The following is a 24,305-nucleotide window of genomic DNA, read 5'->3' on the forward strand; positions in this document are numbered from 1 at the left end:
CTCTGTGGTGGGGATGGCTACCCGTATCCTTCCTAGCTCCAGGCTGACAGTGTTGCCAGTCAAATCAGAGCACAGCTTCCTGCAATGTTTATGCTAGCATATGTCCTAGACTTTGCAGGGAGATAAAGGAGCGCATGGCCTTCCCTTCTGTGCTCTTAAACGCTCTGTCCCAAGAGGGTCAGTCCTCCACAATGACACAACCAGTTTATGCTCAGATGTGTTCTTCTCCACCCCATTTCTTCTCCCTGGATGTTACATAAAAGATGTGTTTTCCGACAGCCTTTGGAAATGTAATGTCATCCAAGCTTGTTCTTCAACCGGGAGCCCTTGCTCTCAGGCATGTTCCTGGTGTCATTTAACAGCAGGGAGTGGAGCTTCCTCCTCTCCAAGTGTGCAGTGTTCTGTTGGGCTGGCCTGTGGTCTGCCAGGGTAACAGCTACTTCTTCATTCTGGAGACAGGACTTTGCTTTCTGCTGTGCTCATGGTGAAGTGAATCCCACAGCAGATCTTGGCGGGGGGGGGTGGGGCGGGGGGAGCTGCTGGGGCTGTCTGAGCTGGTGCAGTGGGAGCCAAGGTTGAGGTGGGGGCAACCTCAGTGTGCTGGGGAGCTGCTAAACCTGCAGCTGCCTCTTGCTTGGCAGGGAGCAGTGCTCCCAGCTGCCCCAGCAGCAAACCCTGTAAGCTTTCAGTGGTGAGGTATTAACATGAATAAGCATTTCTTCAGGAAGCATTCCTGAAATGCCGGGTCCAGCTCTGCGGTGCTGCCTGGGACTGCCAGTGGGAGGTATATGACCTACAGATGTCTGAGTTTTCTTTTTGCTTCTGCATCTTAGTGATTCCCTGCTGGTGTAACCTTTACTGGTGCCCACTGGAAAGAGTTCATGCTGTCAGGCGTTAGCAACTAAACGGTGGGGAACTGCCTTGCTGGTGAGCTAAGGCCTTTTGGCCCTCTTCATATCCTAGTCCATCAGCAAACCCCTGCGTTGCGAGGAGGGGGTGAGAATCTTTCAGCCCAGCGCTGTGCTCTGCACCCTCCTGACAGGAGAGGCACAGGAGCCCTGCAGAGCTCCCCAGCTCCTCGTGCTAGCCCTGCAGTGCTGGGGACCCCAGAGAAGAGGGGGAGCCACTGCACCCAGGAGAAGGGAACGGGTTCACCCAGGGTGCAGGAATTCCAGGAATGCGGCTGCCCTGGGGCACTGCCTGGGTGGGGCTGCTCAGGCAGAGGAGCTTGGTTTCGATTAATAGCCCAGGATCTGCTGGCCATTTCATCAGGATGTATCTGGCCCATTAGCCCTCTCATCCTGCAGATAACCCTGGCCAAATGCTGAGTTCCTTCCCCCTCCCTCTGGCTTTGGCTTTTAAAGCCACAGCTTAGTCTTGGAATTGAGTGATCAAATTGAGGTTTCCAAGCTAGTGTGGCTGTTGCTGTTAGTGACGGATTGGGCTGTATCCTGGAGACCTAGGCGATAATGCAATCTGATTTTTTGTAAATGAACTCTCTGGGGGATTTAGATTAAATCACTGGTGGAAAATCACTGGTCCCTGCTTGTGGGGAATGAAATACCGCCTCCCTATTCCCCACCCCCACCCATCACGATTCAGACTCTTCAATTTTTTTGTGTCTGCCTGTAAATTAATTGTTTGGAGCAAATATTTGTTCAACAGATTGTGGAAGGGTCAGGACTTGTCTCTATCTGGCCCACCCACCAGCTCTTGCTTTGAAATCACCGTTAGCCATGTTTCCCACCCAGGGGAGCAGCCTTGCCCCTCCTCTTCTAACCTTGAACCCAGCTTCTAATTTCACTGCTCAGACTGCGCCAGTAGCTGAAGGGGACCCAGGCAAGGGTGGTAAAGGCCATAGTGGGGGGATTCACCCCACCAGTCACCAAAAAAAAAGGGGGGGGGGTTGGGCAATGTGGCTGCTGGCGCCTGTTGCAAACCCCAACCAGTGGTTGTTTGACATCTCAGCTGTAACTTTCCTCCGTACTCAGGGTTCACCGTGTCCCTTCTCGGGGGGGGCAGCCGGTGCAGCGCAGCAGCAGCACAGGGGCCATAAGAGCTCCTAAGTGCCTTGTGCATGGGGTGTGCGGATGCTTTGCTTCACTCTCGCGCGACTCCAGCTGCGGGGAGAAAGCTGCTGGCCTGCTGCCAGCTCTCCCTGCAAGAAGAATGCCACCCTGCACTTGCTGTTGTGGAGCAGTCCCTCTCCTGCCACCCTGTTTGCATGGGGAGCCTGTTTGGTGCATCTGAGCTGTTAGAGCCTGTCCCATGCAAACAAAGCTCTCCTGAGAGGTGCAGCAGGCGGGTCCCGGTGAGAGGGATGCAAGTTCTGGCAGGCCTGCTTGGCAGGTGGTGTGTGTTTGGAGCACTGCAGCACTTCTCTTCCTGGAAAGCCCCTCTGAAAGAGGGAAGGAGCGTGGCTCCATCACAAGTGTCGTGCAGCATGGTTGCGTAGGAAGCTCTGTTTCATTTCCCACCAGTGGAACAAAGGCAAGCATAGGATGGCCATGGGGTGCAGGTTGCCTTTGGAGAGGCCTGCTAAGGCTGCTGTGTGCTGGGCTGTAGCAGTTTTCTTGAGAAAACCATTTTTTGAGGTGAGGGAGAAATCGTAAATCTTGCTACGCAACATTAATGTGGGTGTGTTTTGCCACGTTTACTGGCTCAGCCTTGGTTTGCCCTCCTCTCTGCAATCTGGCACTCGGAAAACAAGCAAACAAGAACAACCCGAGGGGTGCATTTAATAACCAGCCAGAAGAGAGCTGCTGCCTCAGTGAGCCATCAAAACCAAAGAGACTGCTTTTCTGGGGCAGTTGCTTTGTCTGGGACCAGATTCCACTAGCTGTGAAATTCAAACAGTGATCCCAGTGGGGACTGGGAGTCATAGGGTGAGAAATTTGGTGAGTGGGAATGCTGGAGGGGGAAGTGTGGGGTGAGTGGGAGAGAGCCTGCCAGGCAGAGATGTATTGACCGTGCTTAATCTGAGAAAGGAAAGTGAACAGTAGTTCCTGCCTGGCTGTGACCCTTCAGTGGATGTCAGCTTTTCCTTTGAGGCTAAATCTATGTTCGGAGTGGGATATAAAGAGGGTGTTCTGTGTGGGCTTGGAAGCAGATCTGTGGACATAGAGGCAAGAGGTTTCCCATTTGCAGGGCATATGGTGGGGACCAGCATGAAAGGGCTCTGTCAGGCCAGGACTGATGCAAACAGCATCTTGGTCACCAGTCTGTGACATCTGAATCCTGACACGCTGGGCTGGGCTGAAGGAGGATGGACTGCTTCCCGTGTTGGCTCTGTGCATCCTGGGGCTCTCAGGCAGCCCTGGCTGTGCAGGGCTTGGTGTGCCGACACGTACATGTTGTGTCACTCTGCAGTGGACTGGAAGCTTGTGGTTCTGTTTGGGGAAAACCCTTAGAAGATGTCAATATAACAAACTCATTTTCTATCTTTGTGATTTTTTTTCCTAAATGATAGGAAATGAGACAGCCTGTGTCATATGACAGAGTGCAGCTGGGATTTTGTAGTGTGCTCTTGCTCCAACCTTCTCAATGGTTTCAGGTTGAGAGCTAGACTTCACTTCTCAGCTCTTCTGAAATGCTTTCTAGCCTTGTGCCGTTGCCCAGCTGTCCCACACAAGCCTTCACTGTGACTACCACATTATCTAGCTGATCCCGGGTGCCCCAGGATCCTCAGACCTTCTGGATCCAAGCTTTTTGGGCAGCGTGAGGTAAGAGCAAGTTAGAGTTCTGCTGCTGTTGTACCCTGAGACGTGGAGAGGAGCACCATGCGAGGTGCGCATGGCGCGCATAGAAGAGGCGCAGATGCGTGTTGTGCTGTTTGGGGAACGCAGCTCCCTCTGGGGTGAGCACTGTTTGCCCAAGCTCTGCCATTCTGAGCATTAACATGTGGGGTTTCAGGGATGCCCTGGTGCTGCTAATCCCGTCTGAGATCACAGCCATCAGTTTCGCTTGCTGGCCAACACGCAGCAGAGCTGGCTGTAGGGGGTGGCTGTGGATAGCCAAGGCTGCGATTTGCTGTCTTAGAGATGAATCCCAACGAGTGGTCTGCAAAGCTTAGCTGGGCTACAGCTTTCCACTCTGTCCTCTGTAATTATTTTACAATCTGGATCACTTGCCCCCATTGTCATCACCTGCTTGGGATGGAAAAAATACTCTCCTGCTAGCTGAGTCCCCTTGTGTCCCTTCACAGTCCTAGACGTTCCTCTCCAACTATGGGAACTGCCGGTCACTGCCGGCAGGGCCTTGGCTCAGGCTGTCCTGCCTGGCACGGCCATCCCAGGTAGCTGTATCCCTGCTGGCAGCTGGAGATCGGGCTCATGGTGCAGATCCCTGACAGCTTCTCGCCCTGCCCGCAACCTGGGAGGCTTTTCTGCAGTGCTCTCCAGGAAATGCCATTGGAATGACTTCCACTGCAGCTTCCTGCCCGGCCCGCAGCAGCATTCCTGCCGCTAGACCCAGAACGATGCAGAGGCGAGTTTTTAGAGCTTTGCTCTTCGCCCCTTTTACTCGGTTCTCCTTCTTTGGGGCCCTGCCTGTTTTCCTCGCTGCCTCTCGGTACACGGTGCAGTTTGGTTACGTTCCTTAGATCTGTGATTAGAGCAGGCGCCTGGAAGGCAGAGGTCCTGCCCATGGCTGGCTGTGGCTGAGAGCAGCCCACTTAACCCCGTGGTCTTTCAGCAAAAGGGATAGCGTTTCCTGCCCTCCCAGGGGAGCCACTGGGAACTCAGATTTGTAAAGCACTCTGAGGTTCTTTAATCCGAAGAATCGAGTGCTATTTAGAAAAAAGACCTGTGAAATAATTTAAAAAGTGTTTTCTTGCTGCTCTGTGTTCATAACTCTTCTAGGTAATGTCAGTCTTCCTGATCATCCTGCTGTTCCTCTGAAACCCAAGCTAGGTCCCCCTGCACACTGCCCGGGGTCCCTCCCCATTTCGGCAGTAATGGGGTGTCCCACTGCAGCAGAAGAGATGGGAGGGAGCACCATGCTCTCTTTTCCCCTGTGGAAGATGCCGTTTTCTGTACGCCTCTGGGGTGCTGCACCTGATTTCTGTGGAGCTCCTGTACAATCTGTGTATGTGGTGTACCCCCAGGAGCAGCAATACACCTGTGGCCTACACCGCATACAGGCTGAACGGCGGGGCGATGCTTTGAGGCCTTTGCTTAGGCTTCTCTCCTTTGATTTTTACCAAGCTGCTGATGGCTGTAAGCACAGTCCCATCTTGACGTTACAAGGCGTATTTCTCTAGCAGCTCTTTCCTCACTAGCTGTAAAGCCAGAGTATTCCCAGAAGGAGCTGGGGGAAGGGTTGGATATCAGTTGTGGGAGTGTTGCAGACTTGCTGAACCAGGAGGCGAGGGATTAATGGGGGCAGCTGCTCTCTCCCCTTTGGTGACCCCCATAGCAGTTGGGATGTTGACCTACCCGCTGTCTGATTCAGTGTGAAGGTAAGCTCTGCAGGGTGGCTCTGCCTTTGGGTGGCAGGAAAGCAGCGATGTTCTCCTCCTCCCTCCCAAGAGGGATGTTACCCTTAAAATGTTGTTGTTCTGAGCAACTAAAGATTAACGTAGATAATGGAGGCATGAAAGGGAAGCGGTGTGCCTCTGTGCCAGGGCTCTCCTTGGTTTGCTGCCCTGGCCTTGAACAGGGAAACTGTTCCTCCTCCCTGCTGTTCACCTGGAAGGATGTGCAGAGGGGTGTTTGGTGCCAGATCTCTCTGAAGTCCTGCTCCTGATTGTCCTTGGAATGCCAAGGGATTAAGTTAGGGGATGTGCTTTCTGGAGGCACCCAAGAGCGGTGTGCCCGTGGGTGCACCGGCACAGCTTCAGGGTGTGGGTTGGCCCTGGCCACGTTCAGGTGGGGAGAAGGGTTACTCTTTGCCACGGAAGCAGAACAGCCCAGCAGAGCGAGGGTGCAGAGAACTGCTGAGAGGCAGAGCCGTTAGCAGATGGCTCCAGCTGGGCTTACCGGGGAGCAGGTGTGGGTTTCGGGAGGCAGCCTTTTAAGAGAGATGTCAGTTTTGAACCCAGGAGGCTCGAGGGGCTGAGCCGTGGCTGCCACGACTTGCATGCTGGGGAGCTGTGACCTAGTTGTGCTATAGAAATGCTCGGTTTATTTTTTATTTTTAGGTATTTTGCTTATTTTATCCTCATGTTTAATTTAGTTAGCAAAAGAATCTGAGGGTTGAGCAGTGCTGGGAAGGACTGCCTGCAGGCGGGAACGCCCGCTGCAGCTCCTTCGTGCAGCTAGCATCTCTCCAGCCGCCCGTGTCTTCTCTCGGACACGTGCTCACGTGTACCAGCCCAGTGCTGTCTCTCAGGATCTCTTTAATGGGAAACCCAGTGCACTCAGCACTGCTGCCTGCCTCCAGGGTAGCGAGGGAAGGAGGAGCGGGATTCGGAGCATTAACCAGAGAGGCTCCCGTGGCCATGGGGACCGTTTGAACATTGTGCTGTAACCGGTCTGCCTTCCCTTTGCTACTGGGAGCAGGGTGAGCGTGGTGTTTCAGGAGGTTTTGGGCTGGTAACTCTCTCAACCACTGCTTGCCCCTGCATTTACACAGCGTGCCCAAGGAAGGGTAATGGGCTGTATCTGTGAGGAGGGAAGTTTCAGGGGTCTGTGCAATTCCCTTGGGGAGAGCTGCTTGAATTTATTGCATTATCCTCCTTCCTGCTCAAGCTTGTGTTTCAGCTGTGTCTGCAGACATAGCTTCTGATTTAAGTAGATCCAATTAGTAGCTAGCTTCTGGCACCAGTATCCTGCCCAGGGAGATGGGCCCTGGAGATGAGAAGCCTCCAGTGGGAGCAAGGCTGGGCTCAGCCTTTCTGCCCCTGCTCCTGATCTAGGATGGACCTGGAGCTCCCAGCTCGCAGCCCTGAGCATGGGGGGAAACCGAGGCAGGTGTCCTCTGCTCCGTGCTCCACCTGGCCAAGAACAAAGAGCAGGCAGGTTCTCCCTGCCAGTACTGCTGCCAGCCAGGTGCTCTTAAGACTGAAATCAAATACTCCAAAACGTGACAGCTTAGCAGCAGGCAGGGCTTGGAGCAGGAGCAGGAGCTGCTCATGCCGGGAGGTGTGCGAGGGGCCAACGGGCAGAGCTGTGCAGGGACCTGTCTTTTGGGGGTAGGCCTGTACACCTGAGGGGAGCAAGCTGCTGGAGCTGGCTGCTTCCCAAAGGAGTATAGAAGGGTTTTCTTCTCTGCTGGAGGGTGAAGGGCTCTTTGGGAAGCTCAGAGAAGAGGCTGAGGCTGGCACGGACCTGGCTTGGTTTGAATACAGCTAGCACCACGCTCAGGTGGAGCAGGACAGCTCTCGGCTTCATTAGTTCTCCAAATTATGCTAGTCCCGTTTGCACATCTGTCTGTTTTCTGCCTTCATTGAAGCTGGGGACGCTACAAGCATTGTGTAGGGAGCACGGCTGGTGGCAGTACGAGACATTACTCTGTGTGTGTAAATTGTAGTGAGCTGGCTCAGGGTTTGGGCTGGAATGTGGGAGTTGGGCGTGTGTGTGGCCCTGGGTAGTGTCTGGGTGACATATGACTTATGTATGGAGAAAATGAGGTGTTGCTACCTGTAAATCAGCCTTCACAGCAGTGTTGCAAGTGCTTCCATCCTGTTATGGTATGGCTCACCAGTGTATTAAACTTGCTGGAGCTAATATCTTTTATTAGAGCAACTGACCTCATTTAAAAGCTTCCAGTGCACCAGCCAGTGATTATTTCATGCAACAACACGTATGGAGGAGCCCAGGGCAGAGCACAAAGTCTCCTTCTCGTGCTGCACCATTCTCTCCCACATTTGCTACATCAGCTGCCTACTCTGCTTCCTGCCCTCAAGTCAGCAAGGATTTTGCTAAAAAGGACTTTGCGGCCTGAATCATTTGATATTTCATGTGGACTAACAGGAAGTGAAAACAGAATGAGCACATCTTCCTCCTCTTCCTGTACCTCCACCCTTTCCCCTTTTTCATTCAAGTGGCTTGTAAGAATTACAGCAGCCTTGTGGAGTTCTGGGGCTGAAGTGGGAAGTGGTGAGGCTTGGCCAGTGCTCCTCCGGGATGCTGGAGGATGAGTGGCTTGAGGTGGGAGAACCAGGCGGCCCTTCCCTGGGACCCGTCTCCCCAGGAACCATCCGTGCACCCAGCCTCACTCCCTCATGCTCTGGTAATGCTGCTGTTCCCTGCAGGGTGGGTTTGGGGTAGGGGCTGTGGTGCAGCTGAGGGCTGGGGAGAGCTGTCGGCATTGCACGACTCAGCCCTTGGATAGGAGGGAACGTGGCTCCGCAGCTGGGCACACGTGAGCAAGGCACGTCCCCTCGGCGCAGGTTTCCCCACAGTTACACAAGGGCATGATTGCACAGGAGCTGTGACGTCTGGGAAGAGCAAGAGCAACGACAAGGTGAAAACTGAGCTTCGTTCCCTGGGTGCAGGTGACCCTGTCGAGGTGCTTGTCTGGTGCAGCGAGCTGGCTGTGGCACTCGGGCTCCCAGCACCACGGGCAGCAGATAACCATGAAATTAAAGCAGGAGTCTTCCCCTGCCCCCCCGAGCGTGCCCCTCGCACAAAGGCAGGCAGGCTGCTCTGCCTGCTGGGGCTCAGACACCATCTGTCCGGTGGGGAGAAGCATCAGAGAGACCGTCTTTCCTCGGACTATTCCACTTAATGCCCTTTGGAAAACAATCCCATTCCCAGCAGGTGCTAATCTCTTGAGTGGATCCGGCTCAGCCAATGTGTTCTTCGCTGTGCCTTTGTACCAGAGCCTTGTCGCCTGCCAGCCGTCCCACTGCTGAGCACGCCCGGTGCTGGCCGGGCCTTCAGCACCTTTGGGAGCCCTCAGCCCGGTTCGTTCTGGGAGAAACGCTGATGAAAGATGGATGCAAGTGGATTAGTCATTCGCACAGTCTCCAGCTTTAATACAGATGAATGTTTCAGCACATTTCTGGAGCGAAGAGCGCAATTCCCTGCTCTCCATCTCGTGCTGTGCACAGCAGTCTCCCGGGGCAGGGATGGGGGTTACAGCTGTCACCATAGCCCCTTTCATGTATTTGGAAAATGCTGAAATCGTACTGAATGGTGTGGGGTTATTGCAGGTTCCCTGGAGATGGTGATGAAACCAGTTTGACAGGAGGCTGCCGCGGTGAGGATTAGGGCTGGAATGTGCTAGTGAGGGTTTGTTTCTGGTTAGAAAAGGTCTGGCTCTGGCCCTCAACTGGGCTGAAGCCCTGCAGGTGTGTTGGGCTTCAGGCTTCGGCCCCAAGGACAGCCTCCCTGTGGGGACTGCAGGCTGCACCCCACTGCTTCTTGGCTTGGTCTGTGCCTAGGCCAGCCCGGAGGAGAGAGAGGCAGGGATGTGCTTATTTAATTAACCCTTTTGAGCTTATGGCTGCATCCCTCAGAGTCACAGATTCCTCTGAATGCAGAGCCCTGGAGCTTGGGCAAGGGCAGCACCACAGTGCCGACAGCACCCAAGTGCCTGTTCCCAGGGCGGGAGATGCCGTAGAGGCAGTGGAGTGGGTGGCATTCCCGGCCATTGTCATGGAGATCAGCAGCTGCTTCCCTGGAGGTCACCATTTGCATAACAGTTAGAGCGGGGTCTGGAGTATTTGCACCTGCGAGTGTGCTGTTCCCAGAGCCCCTTCGCCTCCCCGTGTCCCCTGAGCCCTTCCCACCCCATTCCGAGCCTGCCTAGGGTGGCTGACAGGGACCAGCGAAGTGAAACGGGATCCGGAGAAGCTCCAAGCTCTGCCTTGGGTGGCAGGTTTCCTTGGCATGCTCCCGAGTTGGGGGCTCACGTTGGCCTCCAGTCCCAATGCTGCAGGCAGTGGTGTGTGACTGGTGCAGGCATGCTCGGTGTCCGTGCTGCCCTGCTTTCGGGCCTGGGATTCTGACAGGGCTGGGGGTGGTGGGGGCCACACATGGATGCGACGTCTGGGGGAGCAGGTTGGAGGGAAAACCTCCAGGATGTCTCTTCCACTTCCGTAGTGCGTAAAGACCCACCAAGCTGTGTTTACAGGATCCTAGTGCAGCCTTTGGGGATACCTACATTTTCTTCTTTTCTGAGGGATCTCAGCTGCCTTTTTCCCACTGTGCTTCAGTTCCAGGTTCGCATATGCCAGTCCCATGCAGTGAGCTGGCAGCCCAAAGGGGCTCTGGGAGCAGGTTGCTGTCGATGCAGGGCTTTGTTGTGGTCTGTGCTGAGCTGCTGCCTTTCTTGTCTCGCTGCTCAGCACAAAACTGTTCCCAGCATCTCATTAACAAATGTCAGGTCATCCAGATGACTCCACTCCTGGCCAGCGATTGGCGTTAGACCTCTTAGCAGTAACACAGCTGTACTTACAGCAAAGGTATAACAGAAACAGCCTTGTTTTCAAGTGAAACATTGCCTCATGACAAGAATGCCTGGACTGGGAGTCAGATGCTGTGGTTCAGGCTGCTGACTTCTATGCAACTCTAGGGAAAGCACATAACCTCTCCGCACCTCTGTGGATCTGTCTGGGAACAATGCTGACTTAGCCCACAGGAGGGTTTGGAGAATCAACTAAGTTTTAATAAAACACATTAAGATCCTTGGGTGGGAAAGGCTTTTGTGTATGCTGAGCTGGTTGCTGTGGGTGTCTGTCACGAAGACAGGCTGGCTGGGTATCTGGGCCGTGGGGAAGCTCTATAGTTCTTGCTGGAGGTCTGACTTCAACACGTAGACTCCAACAAGTACCACTGGTTCACCGTAAATAGTCCCAGAAGAGCCTGGCTCTTCTCTGCTGATTTTCAGAGCTCTGTGCTGGTGTCTCAATGACTTCTGTACCCTTTACCTCCCTGTGCAAGGGAGGCTTTGAGCACCCAGACTCAGCCCTCCCCAGCAGCCAGAACCCTCCCTTCCCTGCTCTGCCCCTGGCTAACAAGAGACCAGGTGGGGATTCACTGCCCGCATCTACTTCCTTCACCTGCCCTCATGGGCCAGTGTCACTGAATCCTCTTTCCCCAAGTGTTGGGTCTTATTTTGAAAGAGGAACCCGGCCTGCCCCGCTCGATCTGAATGGGATCTAGCAACTGATCCCCCTCCCGCTCGTCCGGGGAAGCTGCTCCAGCAGGGCTATGAATGAAACCCACTGAACCTCTGGGGGTGGGAAGAGGCTGAAACTTCGGGTCTTCCCCTTCCCGTTTCCAGGCCAGGATGTGAATGCTGTCTCAGCCAGACTGTGCTTGATTATTCTGCTGTCCGAGACAGAGCACTTTGGGACGGACATACTTCTCTTTTTCTCTCTACCACGGTGTCACATATTGTCACTGTGCAGTGTTTAAATGGCTGCTGCATTCCTCCCCCCCTGCCCCCGCAGCCGTCCCTGGCGGTGGGTTGCAGTTTGGAGCACTGCAGGTGTCTCAGGAGCCTTTGGCACTGCAGAACCTCCCTGCCCCAGCTCTGTGGGGTGGTGAACACTGGTGGAGTCTGGATCTCCTCCTGATCCTCCGTCTCCTGCAAGCAGCACCTTCAACTGCAGGGAAGCCCCCCGGCCCTCCCCCAGCAAGTGCTGGTTTAGGCTCCAGCCAAAAAAAGTCATGTCCTTCCCCAGCACTGGGGGAGGAGAGGCAAAGCCACGGGATTGCCTTTTGCGTAGGCATAATGTCTCACTGCTTCCTCATGGCCTGCCCCCAAGAGCATCCTCCTCTTGGACGTGTCTGTCACCCGGGGTGGGGAAGGGGATGTGACGGGTGTTCAGTGGTGGAACAGCCTGTCCTCTCTGGGGTGGAAGAGGCCCACGGGCATGCAGAGAGGGCTGTTGAGACATTGACGTGCTGTTGCTACCATAGTCCTTGTGAACAACTCAGGAATTCCAAATATTTCCTCTCAGATAAAGGTGACTGGGGGAGGCCAGAAATATCTGGACGTGTCTGGGCAAGCCTCAGATCCCAAACACCAGGCCGGAGAGGTCAGAATTGGTACTGGGAGTGCTGGGCTTCAGGTGCAGAGCGGCCGAGGCCCAGGGCTGTGTGGGAACTGAGCAAGCTGCCTTTCCCTAACCTTCATCCCACCCCCAAGATGGGGAGGGAGGATGCTCCTGCCTGTTTTCCCACTCCCCCTGGTCTGGGATTGCTATTCCCAGGGGACACATCTGGAATCGCAGTTGTGCAGGGGCTGAGCTATCGCAGCTTCTGGCGATGGTTTCCCCAAGGAAGTGCAAAGCGCTTTCCTCCCGAGTCCCCTGCGGCCCCCAGCTGCGTCTCCAGCAGCTGCTGCTCTGTTCCCGGGGGAAGGACAGGGGAACAGAGGGGCTTGTGTCCCCTCCCTGTCCGCACAGGACTCTTGTCGTGCTCCTCTCCGTCTGTAGCACCCGATAGCTCTTCATTCACCGAATGCTATTTATCTCTTGTTCAGCAAACACTTCCTTTTCTTAGAAGTAAGGGCTTCAAAACATGCTTCTTGGAACTGCCTTTCCCCAAGCTCGAGAAGGCAGCAGGGAGGCTCAGCTGCCAGCCCTCCCCAGCTCCTGCCCTGGATGTGGGGGCCCTCTCCTGGTCTGCCCCACTGCTGGCCCTATGGAGAGGCTGAGTGACTGCACAACCCCTTCTGCCTCTGCAGCCTTCCTTGGGACAGTGGAGACATCCTCTCCCGCGGGTCAGGAGGAGCCTGCAGAGATGCATGGGGCTCTCGGTGGAGCAGGCTTTACTGAATCCCCAAGCAAAGTGGCTTTTTCTGGGCAATACCTCACGAGGGCACAGCATCCTTCCTCCCACTGAGAGCTCCTGCAGCGTTGGGTGCTGTGAGTGTGTGGTGGGGACATGTGTCCGAGGGAAGGACCTTCCCCAGGGGCAAGGGCCCTGGTACAGAGGGATGTTGTAGGGGTGGTGGAGGCACTCCACAGCTGGTGGTTTTGGATGTGCCTGTGCCTTCTGACCCAGTTGCCCAGAGCCCTCCATCCCCGCCAGCCTGCTCTTGGTTTACTGCCACTTGCTGTGCTCTGTCACCACTCCACTGCTTGTCACCACCTATCAGCAGAGGGATTTCCTGTGCCGTAATTAAAAATATCCCCTCCTTGGGCCTGGATTCTCCTCCCATCCCTCTCCTGCAGCACATCACTGGCCGTTCCCATGACCATCACCCTGGGTGAGCGGCTGGGCAGAGGGGCTGGCAGCAGGCAGCAGCCCTCACCTTTCTGCCTGGATGGTACCTGCGTGTGAGCCACCATCCTGCCCGTTCCTGCGGGGCTGGGATGCAATACAACACCTCCACAGAGCCTGCGCCAGCTGGCAGGCCTGGTGGGAAGCGAGCTGCCTTCTGCTGCTCTGCGTAGGTGGCAGGAGTCACGGGGACAGTTGTAACATCCCTGAAGAGGACTCTGAGTGAGGTGGCAGCAGTGACGTGCCCCAGGGTGAGTTAGCAAAGTCCCTGTTGTCCCAGCATGCTTCCCCCAGGTCTGCTGTTATCTCCTCACAGTCAAGGGGTGTGAAAGGCAGCCAGAGGATTTGCAAAACGCTGAAGATGGTGTTTGGTGGAAGGCAGATAAGAGTTTTGGTGGGACAAAGGCTCACCTGGGTGGTACCTGATCCCCCGTGGAGGGGAGGCCTGTGGCTGTGTGTGTGAATATCTGTTGCACGCCTTGCGGTGAAAAACTGCATGTGAGCTTGATCATGTGTATGTGGCAAGGTCAGGACATACCTTGCAAGCTGTGACCACGCTGCAGCTGTTTTGGGGGAGCCAGGGGGCCAGCACGACGTTTCTATGAGTGATGGAGAGGCACCTGCCTAAAGAGCCTCTTGATCCCAGCCATGATTGGGCACCAAACACCCACAGGTCCTGTGGCAGCGGTTGCAGCTTGTTGGAGGCTGTGGGCAGGTGTGGGAGGCAGCTTTCAGGCAGAGCTGCCAGACCTAGGCAGGCAGGGATGCTGCCCCTGCCTCCAGGGAGGCCATGGTAAGGCGTGATACAAGCACAGCGTCAGCTGGGCTTATCTCTGCTTTCCCAGGACAGCCGGGTTACTGGAACTGCGTTCACTTATCAGGGAACAGGGGACCTTGCCGGGAAGATGGGCTTAAGATGTGACAGCATTGAGTCCCTGCTGACGCCGAGCTGCCCAGCACTCCGAGCTGCTGGCAATCCTGGAGCTTGCAGCTCCAGCTCCCTCTAGCCTCGGTGCCTCTGCTCGGCCCTGATAAACCTGGGAGCTCCTGCGGTGTGAAGTTGCCTGCTTCATGTACACTGCCCGTGGCCCCCTCCTTCCCTGTGGGGTGGGTGGCCCAAGGACCTGAGCAACTATCCTCGCGGTGGTCTGAGGTCCCCGGGCACCCAGGGGAGCAGGAAGGGTGGTGGCATGCCGTGGGGTTGCTGCGTGGACCGGGGTAGGCATGCTCTCTGAGCCTGTTTTCAGGAGCAGTTCAGCTCTGGTGGTCTCTGCCTGCCCTCCTGTCTGCCCCATGGCCATCTGTCCCCAGCCTTGTCACACACCTCCCTCAGAGGGAGAGGGGCAGTGGCCAACTGCTGCGCAGTGGCTCTGTTGAAATCTGCCCCACTCTTGCTGTTGCTGGAGATGAAGGACTGGAGGCGGCCGGCTTGGACGAGCCAGGCCGGAGTGACTGCATTCCTGGCCGGGCCCTGTGCTTCGCCTGCTCTCTCGAAGCCAGGGGAAGGCAGGAGTTTTGCGACCCAGAGCGTCTGCCTTTGCCACAGGGATTCATGAAACACAGATCGTGCCGCATAGTAACCCGCGATGGCCAGGACATGGGAGTGCTTGTCTTGCCGGGATGCGACAATGCGGAGAGGGAGGTGGGAGGCTCCACTTTGGACACAAAAGTGGTGGGGCCATGCATGGTGTGGCCTCCTGCCGCAACCATGGGCACCCACCCTGCTGCTGCTCCCCCAGGCCTCGGCCCTGGAATACAGCCCAGCGTTTTCCTGCTGCAATGATTTCTATCACACTTCAATGCTAATTTTAGAGAGGCTAGAGCACGTGATGCATCTCCTGCCCTGCCCGCGTGGTGTTCTCCTTGCAAATCCTTTCTGGCATCCACTTCTCTCATGACTGGTCCTGTGCTTTCCCCGTTGCCCTCTGTGTGTGATTCAGAGCAAGGAAGCACAAGGCATCTGTCATCCGCCTGGTCCCCACCACCGCTTTCCTGCCAGCAGGACCTCAGCAGCCTTCCTGCCCCTTCCCGGGGAGGAGGAAGGAACCCCAGAAAGCAGCAGGGATGATCGCTGCGCTTCACTCCACCCCTCTGCTCACTGCTCCTCTCTTCCCACAGGAGCGGTTTGTGGACCTCTACGGGAACAATGCTGCTGCCGAGGTGAGGAAGGGCCAGGAGACCTTCAACAAATGGCTCCTGACCGGGGCGACGGTGGCAGGAGTGCTTCTGCTGGGATCCCTGCTGAGCCGCAAGTGACCCACCGCCGAGTCCCCCAATCGCCAGGACGGCTGCGCCTTCACTGTCACATCCACTACACTCCGCTCCCGAGCACCGTCACCGGCGCAGGGGGGCAGCCCCTCCACCTCCTGGGCAAGCGCCCTGCTCCACGGAGCTTTCTCCCTTGTGCCGCCAGCTCCTTTTATTGTAGCCCGTCTTATTTACCGTTCCGTTGTGTTTTAAAGGCGCTGAGACCAATGCAGCACTTCAGCCAACAGCTCCTAGCACTGGGGAGATCCAGGCAGCCGGGGGGAGTACTGGCTAGAAGGTGTCCCAGCCCTGCAGGGTCCTTTAGATCACTTTGAAGAGAATAAACAGACTTATTTTTGCATGTGTGAGTGCGTGCGTGTGTGTAGATGTGTCACTAATATAAGGTTCCCCAGCCAGAGCAAGGGTCCAGGCTCCGTGCCCCTGTCTCCGGCATGCTCAGGCCCCGGGAAGAGGCAGGCTGCCAAATGGGACGGAGCTTCCCTGCCGCATCCCTGTCCCATCCCTGCTTCCCCCAGGCAGAGCTCGTCCCTGTGGTGGGGAGGGAGCTGGGAGGAAGAGGCAGAGGCTGGGGCAACAAGCTCTGCCCTTGCATCAGCCCCCCAGCCCCTTTCTCCCCAGACATCTGCTGCTGGGAGCTGGGGCGGGTCTTGGGTGAGGATGGTGTGCCAGGCCCAGGGCTGTGCCCCCTTGGAAGGGATCCTCCTCCTCTTCCTCCTCCTCCCTCTGAATGTAGATTGCTGTGGTGTAGTGCACAGCTCTCCCGATGCCTGCTCCTCCGGGCTGGCAAAGGAGGGAGGCAGGTGAGGAGGGGGAGAGCGCTTTCCCTGGCCCCCATCCCAGCACAAAGGCCTCTGCAGAGAGCTGGGGCTGTGGCACCCAGCAGGTGCAGGAATACAGAGCCGGGGGGGGGTGGAAGAGGCAGGGGGGAGCGAAGCTCCTGCTCTTCATGGGGGTGGCAGCAGGGGAAGGCCAGAACCCTGGGAGCAGCCCCACCACAACCGATCCATGGGGCCAGTGGGGGAGCAAGCCCAGGGGAGGTGGGAACGAGGGCTGGCACCAGCTGAGAGCCACCCCGGCCATGGGAAGCCTCTTAGGGGTCAGCAGGAGCCACTGGCCTCTCCTGTACTGCCCCGGTTGCTGCCGGTCCCCATAGCGCAGGCAGATCCCTGTCCCCGTGGTGTGGCTGTGGTGGTGTGGCTGTGACGGGTGCATGCAGTGGCAGAGGTGCCTGGCTTCCCCCACCCCCCCCTACCCCGTGCTGCTCCTGCTGCCATCGGGGCAGGGGAACCTCCGGGCTTTGAGCTGAAATTAGCTTCAAAAATAATCCCTCGTCCTTCGGAGACCACCACCGGCAGACCCAGCTGTCCACGCGGGCTTGTCTGTGTACATACTGCCCGCGCTCTGCTGTACATATCCGAGTAGTTTTTAATTCATTTGTGAATACTCTTAATGCTATTTTTGTTATCTTGTCTGTCCGTATTTATGTGTGGGGCCGTGCTCCCTGCAGAGGCCAAGGTGGGTTGGAGGCAGGGCGGAGAACCAGAGGCTCCAAGGGGTCCCGCTTGGCCGCTGAGCACGGACTCACGCTCCCTGTGTAGGATCCAACCCCGGTGCCGTTGGCGCTGGGAGCGGATCCTACATGGGGAGCGCGAGGATTAGCATTAGCCCGTTGAACGCTTCGGTTTGCAGGTGGAGGTGAGTCCACTAATAAACTCGTCATTGGAGCTGCTGCTGGTGCTGTGGTCTTTGCGAACGCTGGGGGTCTTGGGGATTCAGGTGGCTTTGGGCAGGAGCTGCCCTCAGCGGGGTGGATCAGGGGGGCGGCTCCTCTCCCAGCCTGGGGGAGAGTTGGGGTCTCTGAGACATGGGGCGGGGGGGGGGGGGCTGGGTGTCGCTGTTGTCCCAAGGGGATGGTGCTGGGCAGGGTGGGGATGGTGCTGGGCAGGGTTGGCATGGCAGGCACTGCCTGCTTGAGCACGGTGCTGCCTGTCTCCATCACGGGCAGCATCAGGGCGGAACCCTGCCCATCCCTTCTATGATCCTGGAGATCTTTTCCAACTGACCAAGGATTCCGTGATTCTCTACTCACCAGGGCCAGGCTCAAACGCCCCTCCTGTGTCCTCGTTAGGGGGCTGTGGGGGCGGAGGGCCCAAGCCAGGCTCTTAGGTGGGCTGGGGGCACCGATATGGGGCCGTGGGCTCAGCACCAGCAGGGACCTGGGCACGGGGGGGCATCCACAGCCACGGTGGGGTGAGGAGGGCAAGGGGCTTGCAGCCCCACAGCCCAGCGGGTGCCTCGCTGGGTCCCATGGAACCCTCCACATTCTCGGGGCTGAGCTGAGGAGCTGGGGAACCCTCCCGGCACCACGTTCGCTTTGCGGGGGTGGGGGGGCTCATTTCGGCACAGTTTGAACCCCATGTGGGTGGGCCCAGCCCCACAAACACCAGGGTTTGTTCAGGATGCCCCAAGCGTGGGGGACACCGACTCGCCCCCGCACCCACACCCCTACTTGCGGCTCAGCCTTCCCCAGGACCCCCGGGGTGCGCGGGGGGCGGCCGGGGCAGGGGGCGGCGGGACGGAGCCGGGCCGTGGGAGGCCACGGACACGAGCACCATCCCGTGGGCATCGGGGGAAGCTGCCGTAGAGCTGCGGCAGCTGCTGGGGGAGGGGGGGCAGAGGGCATCTGCATGGCCAGCACGGGCGTGAGGGCTATGGGTCTCCCCAGGACCCCAGTCTCCCACCACCCTGTGCCCCCAGCCCCCCACCCCTCTGCACCTGGTGGTGCTGCAGGACCCCCAAGGGACAGGACCCCTCACCAGGCATAGCTGGAGCCCCACGCAGCGGGGACATGGCGATGTTCCAGCACAGAGGACACGGGGGACCTGGCTGCGGGGCCCTCCCGAGACACCACAACCCCACAGCCGGCTGAGCCATGCTCCCAGCTTTAATCCCTGCCGAGGAACCCCCAGCAAGCGGGGGGCGGGGGGCCCGCGGCCGGGAGGCTCTGCTGGCCACGGGGCCATGATGGCATCCGCTCTGCCCTGGCTGCCAGTGGGATGGCAGCGGTGACAGGGACACGGCTTGCAGGAGGCTGGCGCGTTCCCACGGGGCAGCTGGTCTCACCGCTCATACTGTAGGTCCGTGGCGAGGAGCACGAAGCCCTGCGGCGAGTCGGGGTGAGAGGGGGGACATGGGGAACGGGGGGGGGCACTGGGGTGAGGAGGCGGCAGCAGCACTTACCTCCTGCAGCGAGAGCCGGGGGCTGAGCAGGCTGAGGCCGGGGGGGGGCAGGCAGGGGGACGCCGGCTCGGAGACGCTCTGCGGGGAAAGCAGAGTCATGAGGGGGGCGGCCCCAGGGCAGCCAGAGGGGGGTATAGGGACAGCATGGGGACAGCACTCACTGTTTGCCCAGGGCACCCCAAAAAGCCACAGCCCAAACTTCAGCAGGGTCTCCAGCTTCTTCACCTGTGGGACAGGCAGCCCCCTGAGCCCGGCACGGGACAGGCAGAGGGGACACGGTGCAGGCAGGGCTCAGCTCCCCCGCCAGAGCTGCGCCCCGCTGCCTGTGCAAGCACCCAGCAGTGCTGGCCTCGCACGGGAGCCACAGCGCCCCCGGGACCCTCCCTAACCCCTGATCCCAGGGTGATGTCCAAGGCTCCCCTCAGCTGTCCCATCATGTCCCTGCCATGGCTGCTCACCTCCACTGGGCCCACGTGCGATGTCACCTGTGCTACGCTGAGCCTGGAGGATGAGAGCAGTGTGAGAGCCAGGCACGGGGACAGGGAACTGTCCCCTCCCAGGGCAGGGATGGGAACCTGGCAGCATGGGTCCAGCTGAGGACCCAGCTGGGGTACCAGTGCCAGGGCCGCAGGCATAGACAAGAGCCAGGGGCAGGATGGGGTCCAAGCAGGCGGTACAGGACAAGGGAAGGCAGATGGCCAAAGGTGGAGAATGACAGGATCTCCCCACAAATGTCCCAGGGGAGGCCGGACCCAGCACAGGACTGGGGACTCACCCCGTCAGGCTCACGGTGCCCCCGAGCCTGTTCCCGGTGATGGTCAGCTTCCCTGTCACATTGGCATCCTGCAGCAACAAGAGATGCTGGAAAGACCAGGGCACTGCCTGCAACCCAGCATCACCCCAGTATCACTCCAGCATCAACCTGCATAACTCCAGTATCACAGAGCATCACCCCAGCATTTCCCAGTATCACTTGGCATTGCCCCACAGTGTTGCCCAGCATCGCCCAGCAGCATTGCCCAGTATCGCCCTGTATCACCCAGTACTTCAACAGCATCACCCAGCACTGCCCAGTACTGCCCAAAATCACCCAGCATCACCCAGTATCACTCAGCATTGCAACATCATTGCCCAGTATCGCCCAGCATTGCCCAGTATCACCCAGCATGGCCTCAGGCAGGAGTGCCAGTAGGTCAGCCCTGGCTAAGCCGTTTGGGGCCAGGCTCCGGCTCCCCGTGCCACAGCAGCACCAGCACTCACGATGTTCAGCAGAAAAACAGGGACACGGGTGGCGTTGGGCAGCACCACAAAGGCCTCAGCAGAGCCGAAGAGGGCCCCATGCAGAGCGTCGGGGCGGCAGGAGAGCAGGGGCTGCCGGCGGGCCGAGAGGTGCAGCTCCATGGGCTGGTCTGGGTAGCGCTCCTGCAGCTGGAGGGCACCAGGGCTGGGTTGGCACAGAGCCACATTGGCACTGCCAGCACCGCGGGCACCCACCCAGGCTCCTGGCTGGTCACCACCACCACCCTGGGGCCCGTGTGCCCCATCACTGCTCTGTGCTGGGCTGGGTGCAGGCAGGGTGGGCAATGAGTCCTGCCCTGCCTGTGCTCCACCTGCCCGTGTCCTGTCTTGCCTGTGTCCCATCCTGACTGCACCCCATCCTGTATCTCAACCTGCCCGTCTTGCTCACATCCTGTGTCCCATCTCTCCTGCAGCTCATCCCTCCTGCGCCCCATCCTGCCCACATCCCATCTCATGTCCCACCAATCCTGCATCCCATCTCCTCTCCTTCTTGCATCCTGTTCCACCTCTGTGCCATTGCATGTCCCATCCCACCTGTGTCCCAGCTCTCCTGCAACCCATCCCATGTTCTGTCCCTCCTGCAACCCATCCTATATCCCATCCCACCTGCATCCTGTCCTACTCCACATCCCCTTCTCCCTGTGTCCCATCCCACCTGCACCCACCTGTGGGGAGAAGACTCCCATGCTTTTGGTCTTCAGCTGGAGCGGGAACCGTCGCGGGAGCTGGAGGGCAGCAGAAAGGTCAGGGTGCTGGGGCCACAAGGCATGGGCGGGCATGGGGACACCCTGGTGGGACACTGGTGGGGGCAGCTCTGCCCTGTGGCCGCAGGCAGAGCCATCCCTACCATGTCACTAGAGATGTTCCTACGCAGGGCCCCGGCTGTGAAGTACACGAAGGCGGCCGAGTTGGCGACAAATTCGGTGACGGCCAGCAGCAGCATCGGCTCAGGCACCGCAGGCAGGGCCATGGGCAGCGCTACAGGCAGTGCTGAGGAGGGTCTCGGCTGGTATTTGCCCACCCTGAAGAACTCCCCCTGCACAGACAGACCCATGGATGGATGGGCGTGAGGCTCAGCCCTGCTCCCCCACGCCCAGTTCCCAGTGCCAGCCTAGGGACACCCAGGATGGCGTTACCTTGAGGGCGACGTCCCCATGCTCTGTGGTGATGGCCGGCTGCCCCAGCAGGGAGTGGTCAATGGCGGCAAAGGAGTCCAGCTGGGTGGACACTGCAGGGACACAGGGGCAGTTGGGGGGAGTCAGACCACCAGCCCCTCCCACAGCCCCAGCTCTGCTAACATGGGGACTGAAGGAGTTTGGCCCCACAGTGGGGTCCTGCAGACCCTGCTGGGCACCAGCCCCCCACACACCCCCAGACCGCTGTGCCCAGCACCCTACTGCCCTGCGCCCGCTCCCCAGGGTCCCCTCACCCACCTCTCATGTGCTTCAGGACAGCCTCCAGCTTGCGGATGCCCCTGTGAAGCTCGACACAGAGCTGGAAGCAGAGCAGGGAGTCAGTGAGCCCACAGATGGGGGTCCCCAAGCCACTCACTGAGCTCACCGGGGGGGACACATGGGGACACCGACACCCCATGGCACGGGGGATGAGCACCCACCCGCTTGTTCAGCTCCTGCTGCAGGGGTCTCTGGAGCAGCGGTGCCAGCAGGTTGTAGAGCCAGCTGCAGGGCAGAGCAGAGTCCTCAGATCACCCCACGGCATCCCAGCCTCCTCCAGCGCATCGCCCCAGCTGGGGGCACTGGGGAGTCCCCGTGTGGTGGGGACAGGAGGGGAGCAGGGGTCTCAGCATCACCTGTGTCCACAGTGAAATTCCACGTGCAGGTCAGTGCTGCGGGCATCACAGCCGGTGTTCCACACCATGGGGCGGCCGCTGCTGTCCGCGCTCACCCCCAGCACCACCACTGCGGCCAGGTCACCTATACGGAGCTCGATGGAGCCCCTGTCCTGGCTGAGGACAGAGTGGGTGAGCACAGTGAAGCCACCCAGGTCCCCGTCCCTGTGCCCTATGAGGATGAGGACTCACATGGCGCCCAGCTGGGCTCCCCAGTCAGCGCTGAGCTGGATGCGGGCATGCTGCACCTTCAGCCTCACCCCCACATCCTCCACAAAGTCCACGGTGGAATCGTTTATCTGCAGCTCATGGATGTGGATCCTGCACAAAATGGGCAGCCTGGGCTCGCCACTGTGCCCAGGACATGGTTGGGAAAGGGGATGAGAACACGGATGCCACTAGTGGCTCTTACCGGGGCACAGTGTACGTGAGTGTCCCTAGGAGCGGGCTGTCATAGCTGCCCCTCAGATTCAGCTCGTGCTCCTTCTGCAGCAATGACTGGAGCATCTCCAGCCCAAACTGCCAGCCTGGGGCAGAGAGGGGATTTGGGGATGACATCAAGAAAGGGGCTGGGGTACCCGGGATGCTGTGGGGAGCAAGCAGCTGGACCCAGGACAACCCCTCCATCCCCCATACTCAGTGATCTGGGCATCATCCCTGGGGATGTCCCACTGGTCCCCCCCAACCCCTTGCCTGATCAGGGGCATAGACCCACCAAACTCCAGCGCCCTCCGGGTCAGCCGGGCCTTGATGCCAGGGTTGGTGCTGGTGGCGGGCATGAAGGCGGACAGCAGGAGCAGGAGGCAGAGCCATGCCACAACTGGTGTGCCTCGGGGACGGTGCCAGGTCCTGAAGGCTGGAGCAGAGGACATGGCTGTGGGATGCCCGGCTGACGCAGAGACCCTATGCCCATGCACCAGCCTGGCCAGGACTTATATCAGGGACAGGGACCTGAGGGTGACATCAGACTCCTGCGCACGGGCAGGGGACACCGCGGCACTCTGGCCACCAAAAGCCCGGCCTTGCCCAACACATGACTCAAAGGGGAAGCCGGTTTCTCCGTTGTTCCCCACTCGCGCCCGTGTCGTGGGAGCGGAGGAAGGCAGGGTCCCCCACCGCGCCACTGCTGAGCCCCCACCCTGGGGTGCGCAGGAGCTGGGGGCACCAGCCAGGGCTCCCCATGGGGACATGTGGCCAGCATGTGGGGACCCACAGAGACCTGGCTGGGCCTGGTGACAATGAAGGAGTGGGGGGACGCAGCGAGTCAGTTCCAGGGCAGGGGGGCTGCCCTGGGGGGACAGGGCTTGACCTGCTTGCACTGGGGAGCGGTGGCTGTTCCCACTTCAGGAAGAGCTCTGGGGACCCTGCATTGGGGCACTCAAACCTCACTGGGGGTCAGGGTGGCCGACACATGGTGGCAGCCCCCAGGGCCATCGCATGATGGGAAGGTCAGGACAGTAAGAGCGAGAGCAGAACTACAGTCCCTTGTGAAAAGCCCCAGCCACAGGGGAATATCTGCCCATGCTCCCAAACCAGCTGCTGGCAGGAGCAGTGAGCCCCTCCGGCCAGAGGGTCCCATGGGCTATGGCTGCCAGGGGTCTGGCCACCCACCTGGATCCAGCCTAGGGACCCAGGGATCCCCCTGTGGGGGCCAGGGCCCCATCCCAGCACCATGGAGGAGTGTAGCACCCACGGCCGACCTCACCAGGGGGACCACAGCTCTGTGTAATGCACCTTACAGACCCCTCAGGAGCAGCTGCCCACTTGCCTGGGACCCCCAGTGCCACCCACCATCACCACAGTGATGGCCACAGCCCCTGGCAGCATCCTAAAGGCCAGCGCTGAGCCTGGCTCCGAGCCCTGCGTCCCCCATGGCCCCTCTATCGCCAGGTGCCCCCACCCTGCACCAAGACTCACCGTGGCACGCGGGTGTAGCGCCCCGTGCCATGGGAACCGCAGGTCCCACCACAGCTCCCAGCTCTGCCATGTCCCCAGGGCTGTACGTGGCAGCAAGCTGCAGGGTCCGGCTCTGACGCTGATGTCCATCCCGCGGTGGCCAGGCTGGTTGGAACATAACGTCACCCAGTTCCTTGGTCCCTAATCCCTTCCGGGATGAATCAGGTCCCATGAAAACAATGAGGGAACCGGTTGGGGCACAGGTGCCCACAGGGCTGGGCCTTCCCTGGGGCTCTTCAGCACATCCCGGTGTGACAGCACCCAGCATCCCAGCCCGCGGCCAGGCAGCTCAGCCCCGCCAGCCCTGCTCCCGGGCATGGGCCGGCTCCACGCAGCCCCATCGCCTGCTTGCTGGCTGTCCCAACGGTCCCAGCAGTCCTGTGGCAGTGCCATGCCATGTCCCTGTACCCCAGGGAGGGCGATGATGGCTGGGGCTGCATCACGAGGGCTCAGCAAAGGGCATATGGGGCTTGGGCAGGAGGTCAGGGCAAGGAGCCCCCCTCCCCACGGCTCCAGACAGAGCTTCCACGCCTGCTGGCAAGTGACAGGCAAGGATGGCACCGCGGGGCACG

General features: G+C 59.0%; 2 protein-coding genes across 11 annotated transcripts in view; one reads left to right on the plus strand and one right to left on the minus strand.

Moving 5' to 3' along the window:
* BCL2L1 (BCL2 like 1) overlaps window positions 1-17,113 on the plus strand; it is a 198,433-nt gene extending 181,320 nt beyond the window's left edge. For 8 of the 10 annotated variants that reach the window (XM_055814298.1, XM_055814300.1, XM_055814302.1 and 5 more), the window contains exon 3: window positions 15,240-17,113. In XM_055814298.1, the coding sequence (XP_055670273.1) occupies window positions 15,240-15,377 (138 nt within the window). In that variant the 3' untranslated portion in view covers window positions 15,378-17,113. Of the gene's footprint in view, window positions 1-8; window positions 13,373-15,239 lie in introns of those variants that run through there. The other 2 variants (XR_008748806.1, XR_003555547.2) reach the window with 2 other exon arrangements.
* Window positions 17,114-18,224: 1,111 nt separating this feature from the next.
* LOC101921862 (bactericidal permeability-increasing protein-like) lies at window positions 18,225-22,831 on the minus strand. Its single transcript, XM_055814757.1, is given in 16 exon segments — window positions 18,225-18,550; window positions 18,630-18,674; window positions 18,676-18,707; window positions 18,791-18,854; window positions 19,088-19,130; window positions 19,405-19,472; window positions 19,890-20,057; window positions 20,594-20,653; window positions 20,776-20,964; window positions 21,065-21,156; window positions 21,362-21,422; window positions 21,544-21,607; window positions 21,739-21,894; window positions 21,970-22,098; window positions 22,190-22,304; window positions 22,493-22,831. Coding segments are annotated over 16 exon segments (1,485 nt in total). The 5' UTR covers window positions 22,650-22,831; the 3' UTR covers window positions 18,225-18,508.
* Window positions 22,832-24,305: the final 1,474 nt, after the last annotated feature.

This window comes from Falco peregrinus, chromosome 9 (genome assembly GCF_023634155.1).
Source record: "Falco peregrinus isolate bFalPer1 chromosome 9, bFalPer1.pri, whole genome shotgun sequence".
NCBI lineage: Eukaryota > Metazoa > Chordata > Aves > Falconiformes > Falconidae > Falco > Falco peregrinus.